The sequence below is a fragment of the Sinohyriopsis cumingii genome, chromosome 14, assembly GCF_028554795.1.
Source record: "Sinohyriopsis cumingii isolate HCF-2022 chromosome 14, ASM2855479v2, whole genome shotgun sequence".
Taxonomy (NCBI): domain Eukaryota; kingdom Metazoa; phylum Mollusca; class Bivalvia; order Unionida; family Unionidae; genus Sinohyriopsis; species Sinohyriopsis cumingii.
Window position 1 is genome coordinate 87,719,898 of NC_142974.1, and position 19,466 is coordinate 87,739,363.

The window sequence follows — 19,466 nt, forward strand, 5'->3', positions numbered from 1 at the left end:
AAAAAATTTTTTTTCAAGTTCAAGAAAAACACAATATAAAATTTCTGGAGCTAAGCCAAGATTGTCTTGTATTATTCAGATGCGATCTCTTCCCCCAAAATGATAATAAACTTTTTACGGATTTTTTTGGTACATTTAAGAAAGATCTTTTATCCGTGTATGAGAAAAATACATGCGAATTTTCGGGAGCCACACCACAACCGTGTTAGATCCGAATCTGTGTTATAACGGAGCATGTTATAGTGCGGTTCCACTGTATAAATGTATTATAAATGATACAAACTGAAAACACATTTACTGTGCTAACAATTTAATCAATAATAATAATAAATAATAATAATATTACTATTATCATTATTATTACAAACTGAATGCTGAATTGTGGCAAAAAACAAGTCCGCCCTTCAACATGCTAAAAGTGCACTGAATGTGTCCTTTGGAAAGGATGATTACAATGCCTATTACAGATGCTGTAGAAAACACTATATAAATATCTCTAATGACTTTTGTATTCAAGGAACTTGGTGGAGAAATCTAAATTCTTTAACAGAAAATTATATGCCTTCTTTTGCGAAAAATTGGTCCCTGTAATATAAACCTACTGTTATAAGTATCACACAAAATACAGCAATATCTTTTTCAAGATGATTAAACTGAGAAAGTTGCCCGTGCTTTGGATTTGCTAGCTGAAAATGCTGCCTTTATAGTTTCAAAAACAAGGTTTGGTTTCATGGAAGCATCTACAGCTGTGTGAATGCCCTTCTTCGCATAGTAGTCAACAAGGGGTTTTGTTTGCTGGTGGTATGCTTCAAGACGTTTCTTGAGTGCCTCTTCATTATCATCAGAACGTCTGATCAAAGGTTCTCCAGTTACCTGCAACAGACAATAAAGACATCAACATATCTATAACAGTTCCTTATTTCCGCTGTGAGTAACTGGTATATCCAAAATAGATATATCAGCTGGTAATGATAAACATGTATAAAGCATAAAGTTTATGTTGTTACCTAAGCACTCCTTTACTTTTAGTTGCTCCTTATGATTCAAAATATCACTACATACACTACCAAGTTACAGCTTCAGTATAACGACTGCCACTAATGAAATGCATGATTAACCTATCGGCATAGAAAAGAGGCTGGAACAAGGTTTTCATTGGAATCTACATGATAAATTCAACAGTTCAAATGGTATTTCTGGTTCAGTTTAATTCAATGAAAAAAATTTCTTTTCTGCTTGGCTATAATGAAATTTTTCATAAAGAACCTACAAATAAAAGATACGTAACTGCAACCTTCACTTTCCCAAATGATTTAAGACCCAGCTATGGTTTACAGTTGTTCCTTATTATATATTTGTGCATCAAGAAAGAACATTTTTAAAAAAAGACCATTTCTTATATAAATATGTAGTTTGGATTTGACATTAACTATTTGATAATTTTACAAGTATCTATCAAGAGAGTTCACTTGTATTTTTAAAGAGAGACATTAACTTACACTTGATATGAGTCACTGCACTTTTCTACCAATCATGAGAAATTCAGCATGGATTCATAAAATGAAAATGAAAATAATAATAAAGAGAAAAGAGTAGTTTTAATAAAGACATTTTCTGACCATATTAAAATATCAAGAATGCTACTTAACAGGATCTTTAAAAAAAAAGTGGAGTTAATTCTGAAAATTTCAGCACAGCAACATAAGCAGGCTATTAAATGCCAAAATCAGTCAAAATAATGCACACAAATAACTTTCAGTGTACTGCCAAGGTAATGGAGCAAAGTGGCACATCACAGTAGTCAACACAGCGTTTATACATGATTCCTATACAATATTGTTAATTGATATGTAGTATGGGGGGAGGGGTAGAACAAAACTAATTGTAATCACACTATACTTACCTGTTACTATTGCATATCTATTTACATGCCGAAAATACACCATCTGCATGAACTGAATATATTATCCCACAGAGCGAAGAAAAGTCAGTATGACCTTCTGCACACCACTCTTGTCACATGGTTATGCGGAGAAGGTAGATATACTCAGGTGTCATCTTCTTCACAGATGACAATTATTCTAGACATCAGAGCAGGGTGGGAGGAGGGTATTCAGCAATAGTGACAGGTAAGTACTGCATAATTAAAATTAGTTTTACCCCCAAAAACTACATTTTTATAGCATCAATTACTTATCCTGCTGCTATTGCTTAGCTGAATTTATCAGTAAGGTGGGTAGGCTGATGTCAAAAACAGAAATTAAACGCACTCTTCACAGAAGGAAAGGTCCATCTATAGAAGGTTCATGTCTCTCTGAGTTACACACTGTACGCTAACAAAGGGACCCAGAGAAAAAATGCCTGTGCTCTGTTGTGCTAGTGAGTGGAGGTAGAAGGTGGAAAAGATAGCATGGGAGTGCCTTCATGATATCGTCAAGGAAAGCATGATTAAACTAGTCCCATGAGGTAGCAACAGCTTGAATCTCATGGAGTTTAAGTTTCATAAAGGCAAAGTCTCAAATGGTGAGGGACTCAGTGAAACAGTGGCAGGCAAAATGTTTATGAAGCCCTAACTAGGAAGAAAGCGATGTTGCCTACCCTTTCTTTTTGCTTTGGAGGCATTAAGATAGAAGCAGAGAGCATGCATGGGGCATACGAGTTTATCTTGATCATCCCCATCACAGATTTTACAGAGACTGGGAATCTCTATGGGCAAGAGAGCTACCAAAGGTTACTGATATTTTGCAAGAAAACATGGTTGGCAGAGAAGGGAGGGAGTCATAATTCCCATTAAGCAGGAGACACAAGGCAGGAATCTTGCTTCTTTATCTTGCAGAGGCAAGAGTAAGAAGGAACACAGTTTTAAGAGTAAGATCGAGGAAGGAAGCTACACTTAATGGTTCATATCACTCCCATGATCTGGGTGAAGATGCCTAATGGGGAAGAGACTCCAAACAGCTGAATCCAGAATTGAAAAATGTCCTTGTCCAGACAATAACAAAGTTATTTATGATGAGGAGGAAATACTGGAATGTGTACATAAGCATCCTGAATGTCAATGTAGACAGCCTAATCAAACTGACAAAGAGCATTCTGGATTGAGTATGGATGTTTCCTCCAGCAAAAACCGGTTGAGTGGGGAGAAATCCATTAAGATTCAAAATTTCCTACTTTTCTTGGTGACCAAGAAGAATCAGGAGTAAAAGGCATGAGCTTGATCATTTAAGACTAGTAGCTTCCCCATATCTCACAAGCTCTCATGCAATTTCCATAGAGTTCAGCAATCTGTTTAACCTCAATGCTTGCTGCACTAGAAAGTGATCTCCAGATTAAAATGGCATGCACTAGGAATCATTAGCCAAGAAAGAGAAAGGAGCAGAACACAAAAGAGTAACTGTGCAGCTAACCTGAATGAAAATGGAGAAAATAATTCCCATGACTGGAATATACAACATCCATTGGGATTAATGGTGTGACTTCTGATTGTGTGATTGCAAAGGCTGCAAAAGTGAATAATCTTTTCATGATAGGGTTTAAGAATTTTAAGAAATTTGCCCTAAAGTTGTTCACCACAAGATATCTGGAGAACACATTATCACCCAAGACATTCTTTCACAAAAAAGAAATCAGTAAACTTGCAGAGACAAATGCATTATTTGGATTACAAAATCAGCGGGTAATTGCAAATTTTGCTGGTTTTTAACTTTGTTGCAATAAAAGAATCATCTAAAAGTTCAAGTGTAACTTATTTAAGAGAAGATGAATCATTAGCCTCTTATTTTTGGACAAATGTGTTTTAGGACGAAGTATAATGAAAGCAATGATAGTACACATTTATTGACAGGCAGTAAATTAACTGCCATTTGGTTAAAAAGATTTAATTGGCTTTTTGTATTGGCTTAAATGTAATGTGTTGGTCTATAATATTGCTGCAAAAGATTATAAGGAGACTGTTAAAAGTACGACTTTAAACCTAATGGAAATTGAACTAATAGAATTATTCTTTGAATGGACAATGCATTTGTGTGTTAATTGTGCGTGTTGGTTTATTGTATTTTTATAGAGGGAGCGAAAGAGAGAGAGAGTATGCTGTGCAAGTTGCAATATCCTATTTGAAGCTGAAAAAGTACAGGTCAGATAAAAATTTGTTAGTACATTTGACCCCCACATTTTTTATTTGACCTCCAGTTCTGACACCAAGGTTTTTTTAAAACTCTAAATTTTACACCCCTGTGGGATATACTGCCACTGATAATGCCATGGCAACAGATAGTAAAAGGCGGGATGTCTTGGCCACAGCTTCCAGCACATGTTGTAATGCGGTTGGATTCAAGGAGGCCTCTCTCAGCATACTAAAGGAAGTAGCTTGAGAACAGGTCAGCAAGCAAAGCTATAGTTACAAGTGACTGGGTTTTCTGCTCCATGACATCAATTGTTTTGATGGAAAGGCATCCCCAAGCTCCTGAAGAAATACCCACTTTAGCACATTGGTGTCCAAAGGAGGAGGTTTGATGGACCACATTGGGGAATGTACTGGTAGCTGAAGCTCTCATGGCTTGAAGGCTGTCCCCACCCAATCTGTGTGGGTATCCCACAAGCCTTTTCGTGGCCACACCAGAGCTGCCAACCTTTCAGACTTGCCAGTAGTGAAAAGAGGGATACAAATTTGTGAATTTTGAACAAAATTAGTACAAAATTATATCATGACACAAGCTCCATCCATTTTGATGGTCAGTACTGCATTATATGAAAATCCCCGAAAAAATAAAACATTTACACTGATTACATGTACAAATTTATGTGCAGTCAAATTTACTGATATACTTCACACTGTTTTTCATGATATAATGCTGTGGCACTACTGAACTTCCTCAATCTGGTTATGGTAAATTTGTTTTCTAAACAGTTCAGGCTTCTCTCCTGCTGGTCAATCTTAGTGACTAAAATTGTTAAAAATTTTCAACACCTAAGGAAGCACTAAGTTTGTCTTTTTTTCTCATCCTCACAATAGGAATACTTTTTCACTGTCACTGTTGCTGATCTCCAGCTGAGAAAGACAGGTTATGTTCAACAAGAAAGCTCACAAACAATGTTTCAGCAGTCATAGCTTGCAGGATTTGAGTAGGTGGCTTAATGTACTCCAGAGATGAAATCTGCTGGGGGTGGTGGTGTGATCTTAATTTTCCCCCATATCTATATGCTTTTAGCTAGCAGTCTGCTTTTTCACACTGTTCTGCCATATGCCCACAGGGGCTTGTATCACTGCTTACAATTTATCAGACATACATGTACTATATAATATTTTTATACAGTAAATGTATGATACAATACAAGCCCCTGTGCACATCCACAATTATAAAATTTGCGGCACACTACTGTGCAAAAAAGCATAATGTACATCGATGGCTGATGGCTGAATACCAGGCCAATATTTCATGTACTCCAATCTACACTTCACTTCTTGCGGTCTACGTATCTTTTTCCTTGGAGGTGAAAACATTTTAACTGTAGCGTAGCTTGATTACTAAATGGTATTAATCTAGATGATGAAATGTCAAATTGTTAACAGTTAGTGGTGTCAGCGCATGAGCAGAAATATATGAACTTAAGCAAATTATGATATACACTAATCTTTCAATATCTCAAAAATTCCTACACTAGAAAAATCTGTCTTCATTTTGGGGCCCTGAGTGGCCGAGTGGTCTAAAGCGCTCTCCGTTATGGATCATTGCCATCTCACTGCTGTCTGTGTGGGTTTGGCCATCTTGGGTATGTGAAAAAGCTTGCCAGTAGCTTCACATGGGTCAGTGGTTCTTTCCAGGGTTCTTCCTCCACCATTTATACTGGCTGCCATGTACAGCCTATCTTGTGCTGAAAAATGGCATTAAACCCTACAACAACAACTGTTTTCATTTTAGTGTTTGTTTAAAAAAAATTACACTTGCTGGATGTACATGTGCCATTTTTTTTAAAAAAAACAGTTGGGCCCCAGTTTTCTTCATGAGTATCTGTAAAACTTGTTCTAAATATAGATTATATACTTTACAATGCTTGCTACAGGGCAATAATTAGATATAGTTCAAATAAATAATATCACAACTAGAAATACAGGACTGTTATTGGTATCAGTGACCACTGATGCTGCTTTAACTAGCACTTAACAGGATAACAGTTATTTTATTCCCAATTTAAGCAATTGAGAATTGGGGAATTTGTGATGTTTTGGCATGTGGCATGAATCAGAGAATCAGTACTGAGAGTCATGAAATTCACACCAAAATCATAAGGGTTGGCAGTCAGCCACACTGCCCTGCAATCTGTTTTCCTGACTTTTCTTTTGCAGTTAACAAGAAAAAGTGAATCTCAGTGAGATTCACCTGGTCTGTAGCAGTCTTCCCACACACACCCCTGTATAAGCACTACAAACATGGTTCTTGCTGCAAAACTAGTCTTATGCACCAATGAACAAAGAATGGAAATTACCTGTGTATTTTCTATAGAAAGAAATAAGATATTCCACTTGTGTATTTGTTTATTGAGGCAACATGCGAATACACAAACAATATCAAAGTGAGCATGTGGCAAAGTTATAAATAATAGAGTTTGAAACTAAAATGGAGGAAACAATGTCCTCGGCATTTGAACAGGGCCTGTTATTGTCATAGAACATAGAGATCTACCCATACCACAGTGTATGATTAAGTAAGAGTATGTCTATCACAAAACGGTAGAACAAGAGGGTAGCTTAGAGATGAGCTAAGCAACAGCAACAGGATAAGTAACTGCTTCTATTAAATAAATACACATGTCAACCATTTATATTTCTATTAACAATATCAAGAGTTTTTTGTCTAATTATGTAATATAATGGTGTCATATATTTGATAACATACTTGAATATTTATTTCTTCTACACAGTGATTTGCATGTTGAACACCTTGGGACACATGATCACCCCAACAACTTCAAAAATTTCTGGGGAGAACAAAATGATTTTTATTTTTTAAACTAGAAATGTCAATATAACATGGCTACCCTTGCCAATATGATACAATTAAAAGCAAATGTTATAAGTTAAATTGGGGACCATAATGCCATTAAATTTTGTAGTAAAAAAAGAACATAAGTCTTGGAATGAATAGTCCGATGTCATTGACTCACTGCTTTTGGAAAAGTGGCCATTACATCTTTTTCTTCCACCAATGTGGATTAAAGAATAATCAGTCTCAGTAAAATTTACATCATCTTTCATTGGCTTCTTGGGTGGGTTATACTTACATCATCTTTCATTGGCTTCTTGGGTGGGTTATACTTACATCATCTTTCATTGGCTTCTTGGGTGGGTTATACTTACATCATCTTTCACTGGCTTCTTGGGTGGGTTAAACTTACATCATCTTTCATTGGCTTCTTGGGTGGGTTAAACTTACATCATCTTTCACTGGCTTCTATGGTTGGTTAAACTTACATCATCTTTCATTGGCTTCTTGGGTGGGCTATACTTACATCATCATTCATTGGCTTCTTGGGTGGGTTATACTTACATCGTCTTTCATTGGCTTCTTGGGTGGGTTATACTTACATCATCTTTCACTGGCTTCTTGGGTGGGTTATACTTACATCATCTTTCATTGGCTTCTTGGGTGGGTTAAATTCTACATGATAGGATCTTCCACTTGCTATGTGAATTAGTCTTCCTGTGATACGACGGACAAGCTGGTTATCATCAACAGCAAATTCAATGACCGAGTCAAGCCTGGTCTTCCTCCTGGTCAACAGCTGATCAAGCTGAAATGAATGGATAATGCTGTCACAATTCCAGATTTCCTGAAGACAAATTTTTTTTTCTTTCTTATCATCAAACAAGGATTCCTGGCAGAATATAATTTTTTAAATGAAACTTCTGACATTAAATTTCCAAAGCTGTCTGAACTTTGCAATTCCTTGGGCACTTAAAAAACTATGACAGAGACAAATGTTAAAGAGGCCAGAGAGAGAAAGAAGTCGGGGGAGACTTACAGCTTCTGCTTGTTTAACAGTTCTTGGGAATCCATCAAGCAGGAAACCATTGCGGCAGTCACCTTTATCAAGATTCTGGTCAATCATCTCCACTACAAGGTTATCACTGACCAAATGACCAGCATCCATCACAGCTTTTATCTTCTGCCCTAGGGATGATCCAGAGGACACAACTGCACGCAACATGTCACCTGAAATATGTTTGGGTCTGCAACATGATCAAAATGTACTATTGGCAAGTATTTTATGTAATAACATTTAAGCAATAAAGATTAAAATGCTGATTCAAAGGGATTTTCTTTGAATTTTAGCAATGGAGTTCCATTAAGAATCCTAATGTTCATTACAGAGAGTCAACCCATAGATATTTTTATCAGGAACCCTATAATCAACTTTTCAGAATCTTTGAAGCTCAAATGGATGGGATAACAAGTTCATTGAAATAACACTAAAATTTCTAAGAAATCAACCAAAATATAATCTGAATGTGCAAAAATTGCACATCCTTATTTCTTCTTTAATTCCCACCCTCCTATATCCAGTTCTAGAACAGATCCTGCTGCTTTACAATCATATTGCATTTTCTTACAAATTTGCACCAAATCTGTACAGTAAGGACTGCACAATATACCAAATATATCAAAATGCACAAATACATCAATTATCCAGATTCACTTGGTGACAATGATTTCATATGGCTAATGGTCACCCAGATGATCCAGTTTTGGTCAAATGATAAAACTGCATGAGATTGGAAGTATCTGCATTAAAAGTCCAATAATTGTACATTTTACTCTCTCTCTCTCTCTTTCTCTCTCTCTATATATATATATGTGCAATAAATTGACAAGATCATGACAAACAAATAAAAATGTTTAACATGTAAAGTTTCACAAACATAAACATTTTTCTGTTTTATTTGTTTGTCTTGTCAATATTTGGTATTTGCCTTTAAAAAAGACTCATTAAAGAGTTGAAAGCACTCAGGCTAGTTAGATACTAGTTTCACACTGTTCGTTGTCAGTTTATTACATTTATCTTAATCAATCCCTGACACACGTGATCCCTTGCTAGATTCAGTGCACTTGAAAGGATATATATATATATATATATATATATATATATATATATATATATATATATATATATATATATAAGTGTTTTGTGGATATTTTACATGTCTAAGAGTAGAAAAAGTACAAAACAATAAAGATATTAATAACATACTTTAATTAAATACTTCCTATTGGAGATCTCAGACTATTCATACTGGAATGACAACACAGATGTGACATACTGCCGTTTTATGTGTGGTGAGATAGACATAAACATCAGTGGACTCTAATCAAGGTAAACTCATCTCACATGGATTCTATTCATACCAGTGTCAGTAAATGAATAAATCTGATCACTCATTAATTTACCACTGACTGACAGTCCATCACATACCTTGGAAATAAGTCTGTAAATTATGAATGATTAGCTTTGAAGGTGTGTATTTATGTAAGAATAATCCATGTCTCCCTGCAACACCCTCTATCCAAATTACATAGATTTCTACTTTAAAAATATAATTTACTTATTCAAATTACTATTGTCATTGTATGTGATTGTGTTTTGTTCATGATTTCTGTTACTCTGTTCTATGTTGGCATCATGACGAGTAAATTAGTTTCATTTATATATGTATTGTAATAAACAATCATTTTGGGGGTCAAGATTTTAGTCAATAGGGACAAATAATCTAGATAATCATCATCTGGATAACTACATCTAACTATACTGCCCAAATATACATATAACCATACAATGATGAACTTTTCAAGTTCACTGGTTATAAAAGCTGCTTACTTCATTTCTAACAAGTAAAAACATGATGGCGCTTTAAAACTTAATACAGATGTAAATTTACATTGTATTATTGATCAATTAAACCAGGACAAACATATGTGTGGTGGCCAAGTTGGAGGTCTGAGAGGCACCATTTTTAGTTAGGACCAAATAAACTGTATGTGTGTGTGTGTTTTAAAGTTTCATGACAATCCTCCAAGTAATTTAGGTGAAGTAGCTATAAAAAACTGTTGCCAATAGAAAAAGGACAAAAGACAACAGACCATAAGCTCTAAAACCAAACACTGAATACTGCTTTTCAGTAAGGGTAACAGAAAAATCGAGCACTCTTATTGATCACATTTATATCAACCTAACAGACAATGTGGCTTGTGTTAATGTACCGAATGTTGGTCTTAGTGACCACTATCCTACTTTTTTTTAAATGCAAGAAAAATAAGAAAAATGCACACAAAACGATCACTTACAGATCGTTCAAAAATGTTAATGAAGACCAATTTCTCAATGACCTATATAAAGTTCTATAGAATATGATTCAAAATTTGGATGACACAGATGAAGCCATGAGGGTGTGGACTGACTTATTTATGGATGTAGTATCTAAGCATGCCCCACTGAAAGTACATCGAGTAAAGACTGAAACTGAACCTAATTGGCTTACTACTGAAATCCTAGATGCTATGAAAACACGAGACCAATTCAAGACTATGGGAAACCATGCACAATATAAAGTATGGAGAAATAAAATAACAAGTATGATTAAAAAAGCTAACAAAACTTATTATCAATCATTGCTTGAAAACAAAAAGAACAACACAAACTCCATTTGGAAAGTCTTCAGTGAACTCACTGGAGGAATGCACCAAAAAACAGACAAATAAAATTCACTCACTTCTGGCAAATGACACCATAGTCACTGATGACAGTGGCATTGCAAATGTTTTCAATGATTTTTTCACCAACATTATCACAAAGTTAAAAGAACCAGTGATAGAAAACAACTTTAATGAACTGAAGAAGTTCTGCAGCAGCAAAATCTCTAAGGAGGTACGTTTCTCTATCCCACCAGTATCAAAAACTTTGTTCAAAAATGTCTCATGTATTTGATACCAAAAAAGCTACAGGACTTGATCAGATTGGTCCACGACTCATTAAATCTTCTGCCTCTGCTATTGCAGATAGCATAACATTCATAATTAATTTAAGTATTGCAACCTCATCTGTCCCTAAAATATGGATAGCTGCAAAAGTAACTCCTATTCATAAATCTGGTTCTAAGGACGATGCTGATAACTACCGACCAATCTCAATACTACTGAACTTTTCAAAATTGATTCAAAAACATGTCCATGACTCATTCATGTCAAATTTAACCAAACACTTGCTGTTACACCCTAATCAATCAGGCTTTAGACAGAAACATTCCTGTGAGACTGCCTTGATCACCCTAACTGATAAATGGCTTCAAGCACTTGCCCAAGGTAGAATAATAGGATCTGTATTTGTAGATTTCAGGAAAGCTTTTGACATGGTGGATCATGAAATCCTTTTGAAGAATCTGAAAATCTACCAGTTAGATGAAATAACGATTAGATGGTTTACTTCTTACTTAAGTGAGACTGCACAACATTTTTACATAAATAATGTTCTGTCTGAACCTGGAACAATTACCGTAGCTATGGAGTACCACAAGGCTCAATTCTAGGTCCATTACTATTCATTTTATTTATCAATGACCTACCACTTTTACTAAGAGACTCAATATCATCTACAGATCTCTATGCAGATGACACAACATTGTCAGACATCCAAAACACAAAGCATGAACTCGAAATTTCTTTACAGAATACCCTAAACAAACTGGAAAACTGGTGCACATGCAATGGCATGGTGGTAAATACTGGTAAAACTAAAATATTACTTGTCTCAACATGGCAAAGAAAGACAAATCTTGATAGTGATGAACTATGTCTGACATGGAAGGATAAAAATCTGCAAATGGTCTGTCGTGATAGACTACTTGGTGTTCTGGATGATAATAACTTATCATGGACTGAACATATCAAACATTTCAGTAAAAAAAGTCAATTCAAGTTTATGGCTTCTCAGTAGGATAAGACATTTTCTTCCTGAAAGGCACAGAAAAAACTATTTTATAACAGTTACATACAACCCTATTTAGACTACTGTAATACAGTATGGGGTAATTCAAATGATAAAAACATAGCAAAGCTGGCACATCTTCAAAAAAGAGCATTTGGACTAATATCAATCCAGAAAGAAAGCAAGGAAATTTTAGCTGGTAGGTTAAAAATATTACCTATTAAAGACTGAATCTGTTTGAGAAAAGCCAAATTAATGTACAGGATATCTCATAATAGTGCTCCTTAATATTTACAATCACTATTCCAGTATAGGCTACCTGGTAATACTCCCCACCTGCGATCCATGTCTACCAAACAGTATAAAATTCCCAAACCAAATAAGGAGTTATTTAAAAAACATCTCCAATACTCTGGAACTCTGCTCTGTAATAGTATTCCAGTTGAGATTAGAAATGCCCACTCTATTTCCTTCTTCCAAACCCAATATATCCAGTGGCTTCAGAGATGCAGCTAAAATAAATAAATTCCTTTGTATGAGGGCCTCAAGGTAGATTAGTTCTTAGCTACATGTAATTGTCTTACCCTCTTTAAATAAGGTCATTATTATTATTATCATTATTATAATCTGTTCATACAGTAAGACATGTATACATATTAATATATGATCAAACTTTTATATGGTGATTACTCTTGGTACTGGCCAAACATGACCTAACCATTCAGTCAATGAGATAAATGATGCAAGGAGAGCAAATGCAAGTAATAGATGAATTATTATTTAAAATTCTGAGCACAAATAAAACAGACATGTATTATCTGCTTTGTAAATATGAAAACATGAACCACACAAAACTGCAACAACAAAATATTTCCAAAAAAGGACCTTCTTTTCAAAATAACTCATGGGAGAAAAACATAGACTCAAGGGGACATGTTGACTGCCTACTAAAACAGTTCACATGGGTCAACTAGATACAATTTGGGTCTCTTCTTCAATTCTATTCTTTCCATTTGAGTCTATTTCCATCTGGGTCTTATTTTCAGTCCATTCATCTATGCATTTGGGTCCTTTGAATGAAATGCAATAAACTGCAAAGTAAGCCTTTCAACCCCATGCTTCTGACATCAGCCATATGGACAACAAGCAAGAAAGACACAAAAAACACTCAAGTCTGATTTCTACGACATGTCTTCTTGAAAATCCAAAATCTGTCATTATAAACAGGCAACCTAATGTATTGAGTTAAGACAAGAATACAATAACCAACACCACATCATGTCTACATCTCACTGCTCAACTTTGCATTCACAAAACATCAGCTCAAATAACCAGTATTATCTTGTGAAAAGGTTTGATCCACTGTCACACAGATTCCTGCTTGGAATGTTACTCTTTTGACCCTCACACTGTAACTTTTCATGATTTGAGAAGTTTCACAATTAAGTCTAGCTCATTCTACTTTAGTTGAATCAGTCAATGTAAAGTTGAACCTTCTGTCCTTTTGGACCAAATTACTGTATTTAAAGAATTTTAAGGCCACACTTTCTCTTCCAACTGAGAAATTGTTAATGGACAGATGGTTCCCATAACAGCTACAATGAAGGCATAAATGGGATCTTGTTAGCCTGGCTTCCACACAGCAGTCATACTGCTAGTACGAAGGCATGTATATGCTCTTGTTAACCTGGAATCCACACAGGAGAATGCTAATTACATGTGGAATAGAAACAATTCCACTTACCCTACAATTATTAGCCGGCACCAGTTTGCTTCATTCTAAATTACTCAAGGAACTGAACAATTAAGAGTAATACCTTTAACAAAGTAGCATAACCAAACAAGTTTCTTTCAAATGAAACATTTCTTTTATATAATATTAACTATTTAATTAGATTTTTACAATATATTTTGTTTTGAATTTTCTTGCAAGTATATTAACCATCAAATTTAATGCCATTGTTTTTTTTGTTTCATAACATAAAATCACCTTTCAGCTAAGTTATCTTTATTTTCCAAACATAATATGGTTATGATTTAAAATATATTGGCCATTTCAAATAACAAAATTTAATCTGAGCATAGAAATGACTCTCTCTTGGCATCCGTCCATCTTTGGGAGATGATGGTGTAGCTTCCGGTTGAGTGTCCTATCAGTACCTTCGCGAGTGGCTGAAGAGTCCAACACTAGAGTGACAGTTTCTGTTGCACTTGCTGCAGGTGAACACTGATTCTTGTTGAGGCTGTTGTTGTTTTGCCTTCCTCCTGGCTCTCTTTGCAGCAAGGTTTGTGTTTCTCGCTTCCTCGGCTTTCTGAATGTCCTTGTCTGACAGCTAGGCTCCAGGTAGAGCGGTCATCAGCACAGCTATCCCAGTCATTGACATTGATGTTGGCCGTCTTTATGTCCTTCTTGCAGACATCTTCATAACGCAGATGTGGCCATCCAGTAAGTTGTGCGCCTTCTGCTAGCTCGCCGTATAGCAGGTCCTTGGAATGCAGCCTGGGTCCAATCTTGACATGGCTGAGCCAGCATAGGCACCTCTCAATGAGAATGGAGAATATGCAGTTCATGTTGGCAAGTTCCAGACCCTCTATGTTGAGTACTTTGTCCTGCCACTGGATGTGCAGAATGCGCCGCAGGCATCTTAGGTGGAAGCTGCTGAGTTTCCTCTCATGGCTCGTATAGGTGGTCCATGTCTTGCTGCTGTAGAGGAGTGTGCTGAGCATGCAGGCCTGATCGACACGCAGTTTGGTCTTCTCATTGAGGATGGGGTAGTTACAGACCCTCTGATCCAGTCTAGCTATAACTGTTGCTGCCTTGTTAATCCTGCCATTCACCTCAGAAATCAATGGAGAGCGAGCTGGAGATGGTGGACCCGAGGTATGTCAGGTTCTCAACAACTTCCAGGTTGTGCCCATCGATGGCGATGGTGAGTCTTCATCCTGCACCATGACATTTGTTTTCTTTAGACTGATGGTCAGTCCAAACTCCTTACAGGTGTGGGAGAAGCGGCATACCAGATGCTGCAGTCCATATTCTGTGTGTGATGTAAAGGCTTCATCATTGATGAAGCACAATTCATGGATGAAAACCTTTTGTAACTTTAGTCTTCGCATATAGAAGGGCGATGTTGAACAGCTTGCTGTCAGCCATGGGCTGGATGTACATTCCTTTGCTGCAGTCCTTGGGTCAAAGTTTTGGAGTTTCCCCCGAGTGAATTATACATAATCCAGGTTATTGTTTTGTAAACATCAGGATCATTGTATAAGGTTATTTTCCATTAGGTATTTTCTTTATTAGAAAATGTTAATTGTGACCTGAGGTCAAGTAGAGAACAACATAATCTTGTGATTGTGAGGACTTGGTCATTTGTGCTTTAACATCTAGCACTTTCAAGTTGTATTATGTTGTGACCAGTTGGGCTGAATTTTATTTACCCCAAATTATTAAATTCAAGTGATTATTTCTCTGGAAGAACTAAAGTGCTCTGATAAAATTCTTGGATAGAGGCATTCACTGGAATTTATATTGAATTTAAACCTGGAATTATACTACTGTGATTCAACAAAAGACTGTTTACACATCAACACTCCAGAAGCTATAACAGACATTTCATCGCCTTCAGTTTTTGGATTTCTTTGGGACTTGTATAGAGTTCTATTCAGGACTTTAAATTACTAGGACTTGTGTCTGTAATTCTTGGATTATTTTGGTATTTAATTTACAGTAAGTTCTTTTTTCTCATATTCACTTTGTATTCAAGGGAATTAAATTATATTTGTTAAATTTTACAAAGCTTGTTGTTGTCTTTCGCTCTTTTCTGTTACTTATTTTAAGAGCATAGACTCGTAACACAATTACAGAAAACCATATGAAAAATGTACATTTCTTTTTGCTACTTACCAAGATCTGATGTTTGTTAAAATGCTTGTCAAAAATCGGCTAAATCCAAATGGATTAGTATGTGAATACAGACAACAACAACAAAAGAAATGATAAAGTATTTATATGCAACATTCACTTTAACTAGACTCCATCACATGTTTAACTTTGCTGAAAGTTTGATAAGTCAAGTTCACAAATTCTGAATGCTGTATTACATCACTGTTGAATTTCTCTTTTGAAATTTGTAAAGCTCTATTGATTTGTCCTTTTCTTGATGCAACAGGTTCTTCAGTTTAACAAAATCCCTTTCCTCTAACATTTTTAGTCATTTAACATCCATGGGTCATAGCGATAAAGCCCATTTCATTTAAAATTTGGTGCCACAATTTTTTTCAATACAGGCTGGTCTGCTACTTAAGTATGTGTCAAATTATAATGAAACTATGACAACTGTTTTCCAATGCAAGGAACCCATCTGTTTTCTTGGAAGTGTGTTAAGTACAGTTACAATAAATAGAAAATAAGGAAACTGTTCAATGTACGGAGATATATGGTTGCACATGTTGAAAATGTAAGATCAGTAGATGGAAGTCTATGATGGAATAATTGCACAGCAGCCAATATTCTCATGACACAAGCCTTGAACTGTACTCGTTATTCTGTGCCTTGCTCATTCCTGACAAAGCCAGATATATTCTTTGATCTAAAATTGGAAACATAATTATTTGGGAATTTTTTTTACATGAAATAAATGGGTCAATTGTATTATCTAGTTAATTATGAATGGGTGGGTACCCAAGTACCCATTGACACAGTTAGAGGGAAGGCTGCCTTGAAACTCACCTGGCTGTATACAGTGTCATGGTTGCACTGATTGATCTTGCCACGAAAATCTGTGTGTATGCACTACAACACTGTATACATGAAGTAAACTATAGAGCTGACCTCATGAAAAATTACCTGTAGTTTTCCAAAAACTCACCTGGGAACTTGTTTATTAATACATTATTCAAATACATATGCAATGTCAACGTGTAATGTATGCAAACAAAAAGAATACAGTGTGAGTTTGAAGACAGAGGAAACATGTCTGCAAGGTTAGGCAGTTCCTATTATTTTCCTTTTAACACATTAACAGCTGGAGGTTTTTGTCATTTTAGCCTTTTACAAATCGTCAAGGAATGACTAAATTTGTAATTTATGTGCAATGTCGATGCACAAGTGATATTCAAATTTGGTGACATCATCAAAATGCACCCTTTAACACATTAACCCTTGGAGGTTTTTGTTGTTTTTGCCTGAAATTCGAGTAGGAAAAACATTTTGAAAGCTATTTCTGAATAGATCTGAAAACACCAAATCCCTGGTGATCTTTCAATAAAATACTGCCTAGTTGTGTTAGAAACATTGTTTTTCATTGGCTATTTGGCTCGCACATGAGCAGAAGGGTAAAAGTTGGAGTTCATTTTTTGTTTTTTGTTACACGGAGCCATTATTTTTGTATCGAGACCACTCTTTATTCCAAATGCCCATCTTATTCTACTTTTTGCAAAGGTTCATCTGTCTGTTTGCAGTTCATACCAGTTTGCCTTAGACCTGAGACCAAAAAGTCTAAACTTGGGACAAAATCGGATTTTGATCACGGGCAAATTTTGGGTAGAAATAAATCGGGTCCAAAAAATGAGGTTTTCTCCTCTGTATATTGTAGTGCAACTAGAAATTCTAGATTATCTGGTATCATTGTAGAGCTACATCTGTCTACCTTTCTATAATCCAACCACTTTAGTGTATCATGCATGGTCGTGACGCTACAGAGCTCGGCAGTAGGCTACTACTGCCTGCCACGTTAACTCATCGCTAGGGGGGTTAATGTGTTAATACAAGGACTTACCTATACCACAATATTTTATATAAGCAAGGGAAATGATGACCTCAATATGAAGCAGGGCCTGTTGTTGTTTTCCTCAAAACACAAATACTTACACATACCAAAGTTATTTGTATATATGTAATGTGTGTTCAATAAGGTTCTCTTAGAAAACAAAACAGACAGCTGTATAATTAAAAACTGCAAAAGACCACAAGTTCTACAGATGTAATTTCTTAGGCGACAGTTTTGGCAGATGTCTACACAGTATGGCATCCGTGAAAAAGATGACAAATAATATCTACATTTTGCATAAAACCATGTGACATATAGAGTGGTGTGCAAAATAAAAGACTGGAGTACAATAGGTCATTCTGACTTTTTCTCCACTCTGTAGGACGATGCAGTCACATCTAACCATCTAACGACAGCAAGTTTTCGGCACAAAAATAGGTTAGCTATGCAATAGCAGCAGGACACAAACATACATGCACATTGATAACCTTTTCCATAAAAATGAATAGTTTTATGATAATTTTTGTTTTAACTTATCACTTCTACCATATGACTTTCATTTTATCTGAAGTTATTTTAGGCTTCAATGATAGTCATGGAGTCATGGTAAATTTATAGACACATAAAAAACTTATTTCACAACTTCTAAAATAAAACGAAACCCCCAACTTTTTATGTTACCTTTTTTATATCACAATATCAAACCAAGAAAAAGTATCATAAACTTATCTATCCTTGTTTTGTTTGCAAATATATTTTACCTGTTGAGAGGTGGCAGACTTGGTATTCTTTAGCCAACATGGGAGCCTGGAATAGGCAATTAAAAAAAAATAACTACTGTGTACATTTATGACCCTTGTTTACATTCATGGTATGTAATTGAATAACGAATATACTATAATTTACAAGAAAAGGAAAGATTTCATAGAAAGGATGAACTTGCTGAATTAACATAACATACATAGAACTCAACTGGTTAACTCAAACTGCCATGGCAAAGACTTTTGAGTTTCTAATGTTGATAATAAAGTGTGTAATAACCATTTAAAAAAGCTGCATGATGGTAATGCAGGTTTTCATTTTACTTTTTCATACATACAAAACAGTCTGAGATAAGCTGGCTATAAATTGATTGTATAATTGTAGTTGAAGGTGTGTGGAAAGAATTATTGTTTCTGTACTATCTGAAACTGCTTATTTCAAATAAATTCATATGAAATTCTCGTTTCCTCAACAAGCATATATAATCTTATAATGGTTTTAAAATTTTAACAAATCATCTTGTCTATGCCGGTAATATTTTAATAATAACATGCAACTCTTTAATAGCCAAACAAAACAGCTTTAAAAAAACACAGCTGAGGTATCGTCTCCTCTAATGCATTTCCAAAAGTTCTGGAGGCCTGTCATTTTCAAATTACCAGCAAAAGCCGCCATGCCACCTCTGCCAAACATTTTAACTCATTTAGTTTTACCTTATTTCTGGCCAGGGTGGATTCAAAAGCTCAAGTTGTCTCATTTATATGAATTTTCTGCAAACTTCTGTAATAGTTTTTCTTAAATAACCAGTATAGTGTTTCATTCTTTCTCACACTGCAAACTTTTTCAGAAATACATGTTCAACAACTCAGATGCACTGTTTTCGACAGTGTGTCCACCACAGCTCTAGATAAGAATTTAATCAATATTAGTTTACTTCCAGTTTGAAATTACTCGCACTTTTAA

At 35.4% G+C, this 19,466-nt stretch overlaps 1 protein-coding gene across 1 annotated transcript in view; it reads right to left on the minus strand.

The window, feature by feature from the left end:
* Positions 1–293: 293 nt before the first annotated feature.
* The window catches only part of LOC149784320 (adenylate kinase-like), a 30,516-nt gene continuing 11,343 nt past the window's right edge, over positions 294–19,466 (minus strand). The window contains exons 2-5 of the mRNA XM_089932347.1: positions 18,503–18,548; positions 8,020–8,210; positions 7,621–7,788; positions 294–873 (exon numbers count right to left, since the gene is read on the minus strand). Of these exons, the coding sequence (XP_089788473.1) occupies positions 649–873; positions 7,621–7,788; positions 8,020–8,210; positions 18,503–18,548 (630 nt within the window). The 3' untranslated portion in view covers positions 294–648. The remainder of the gene's footprint in view (positions 874–7,620; positions 7,789–8,019; positions 8,211–18,502; positions 18,549–19,466) is intronic.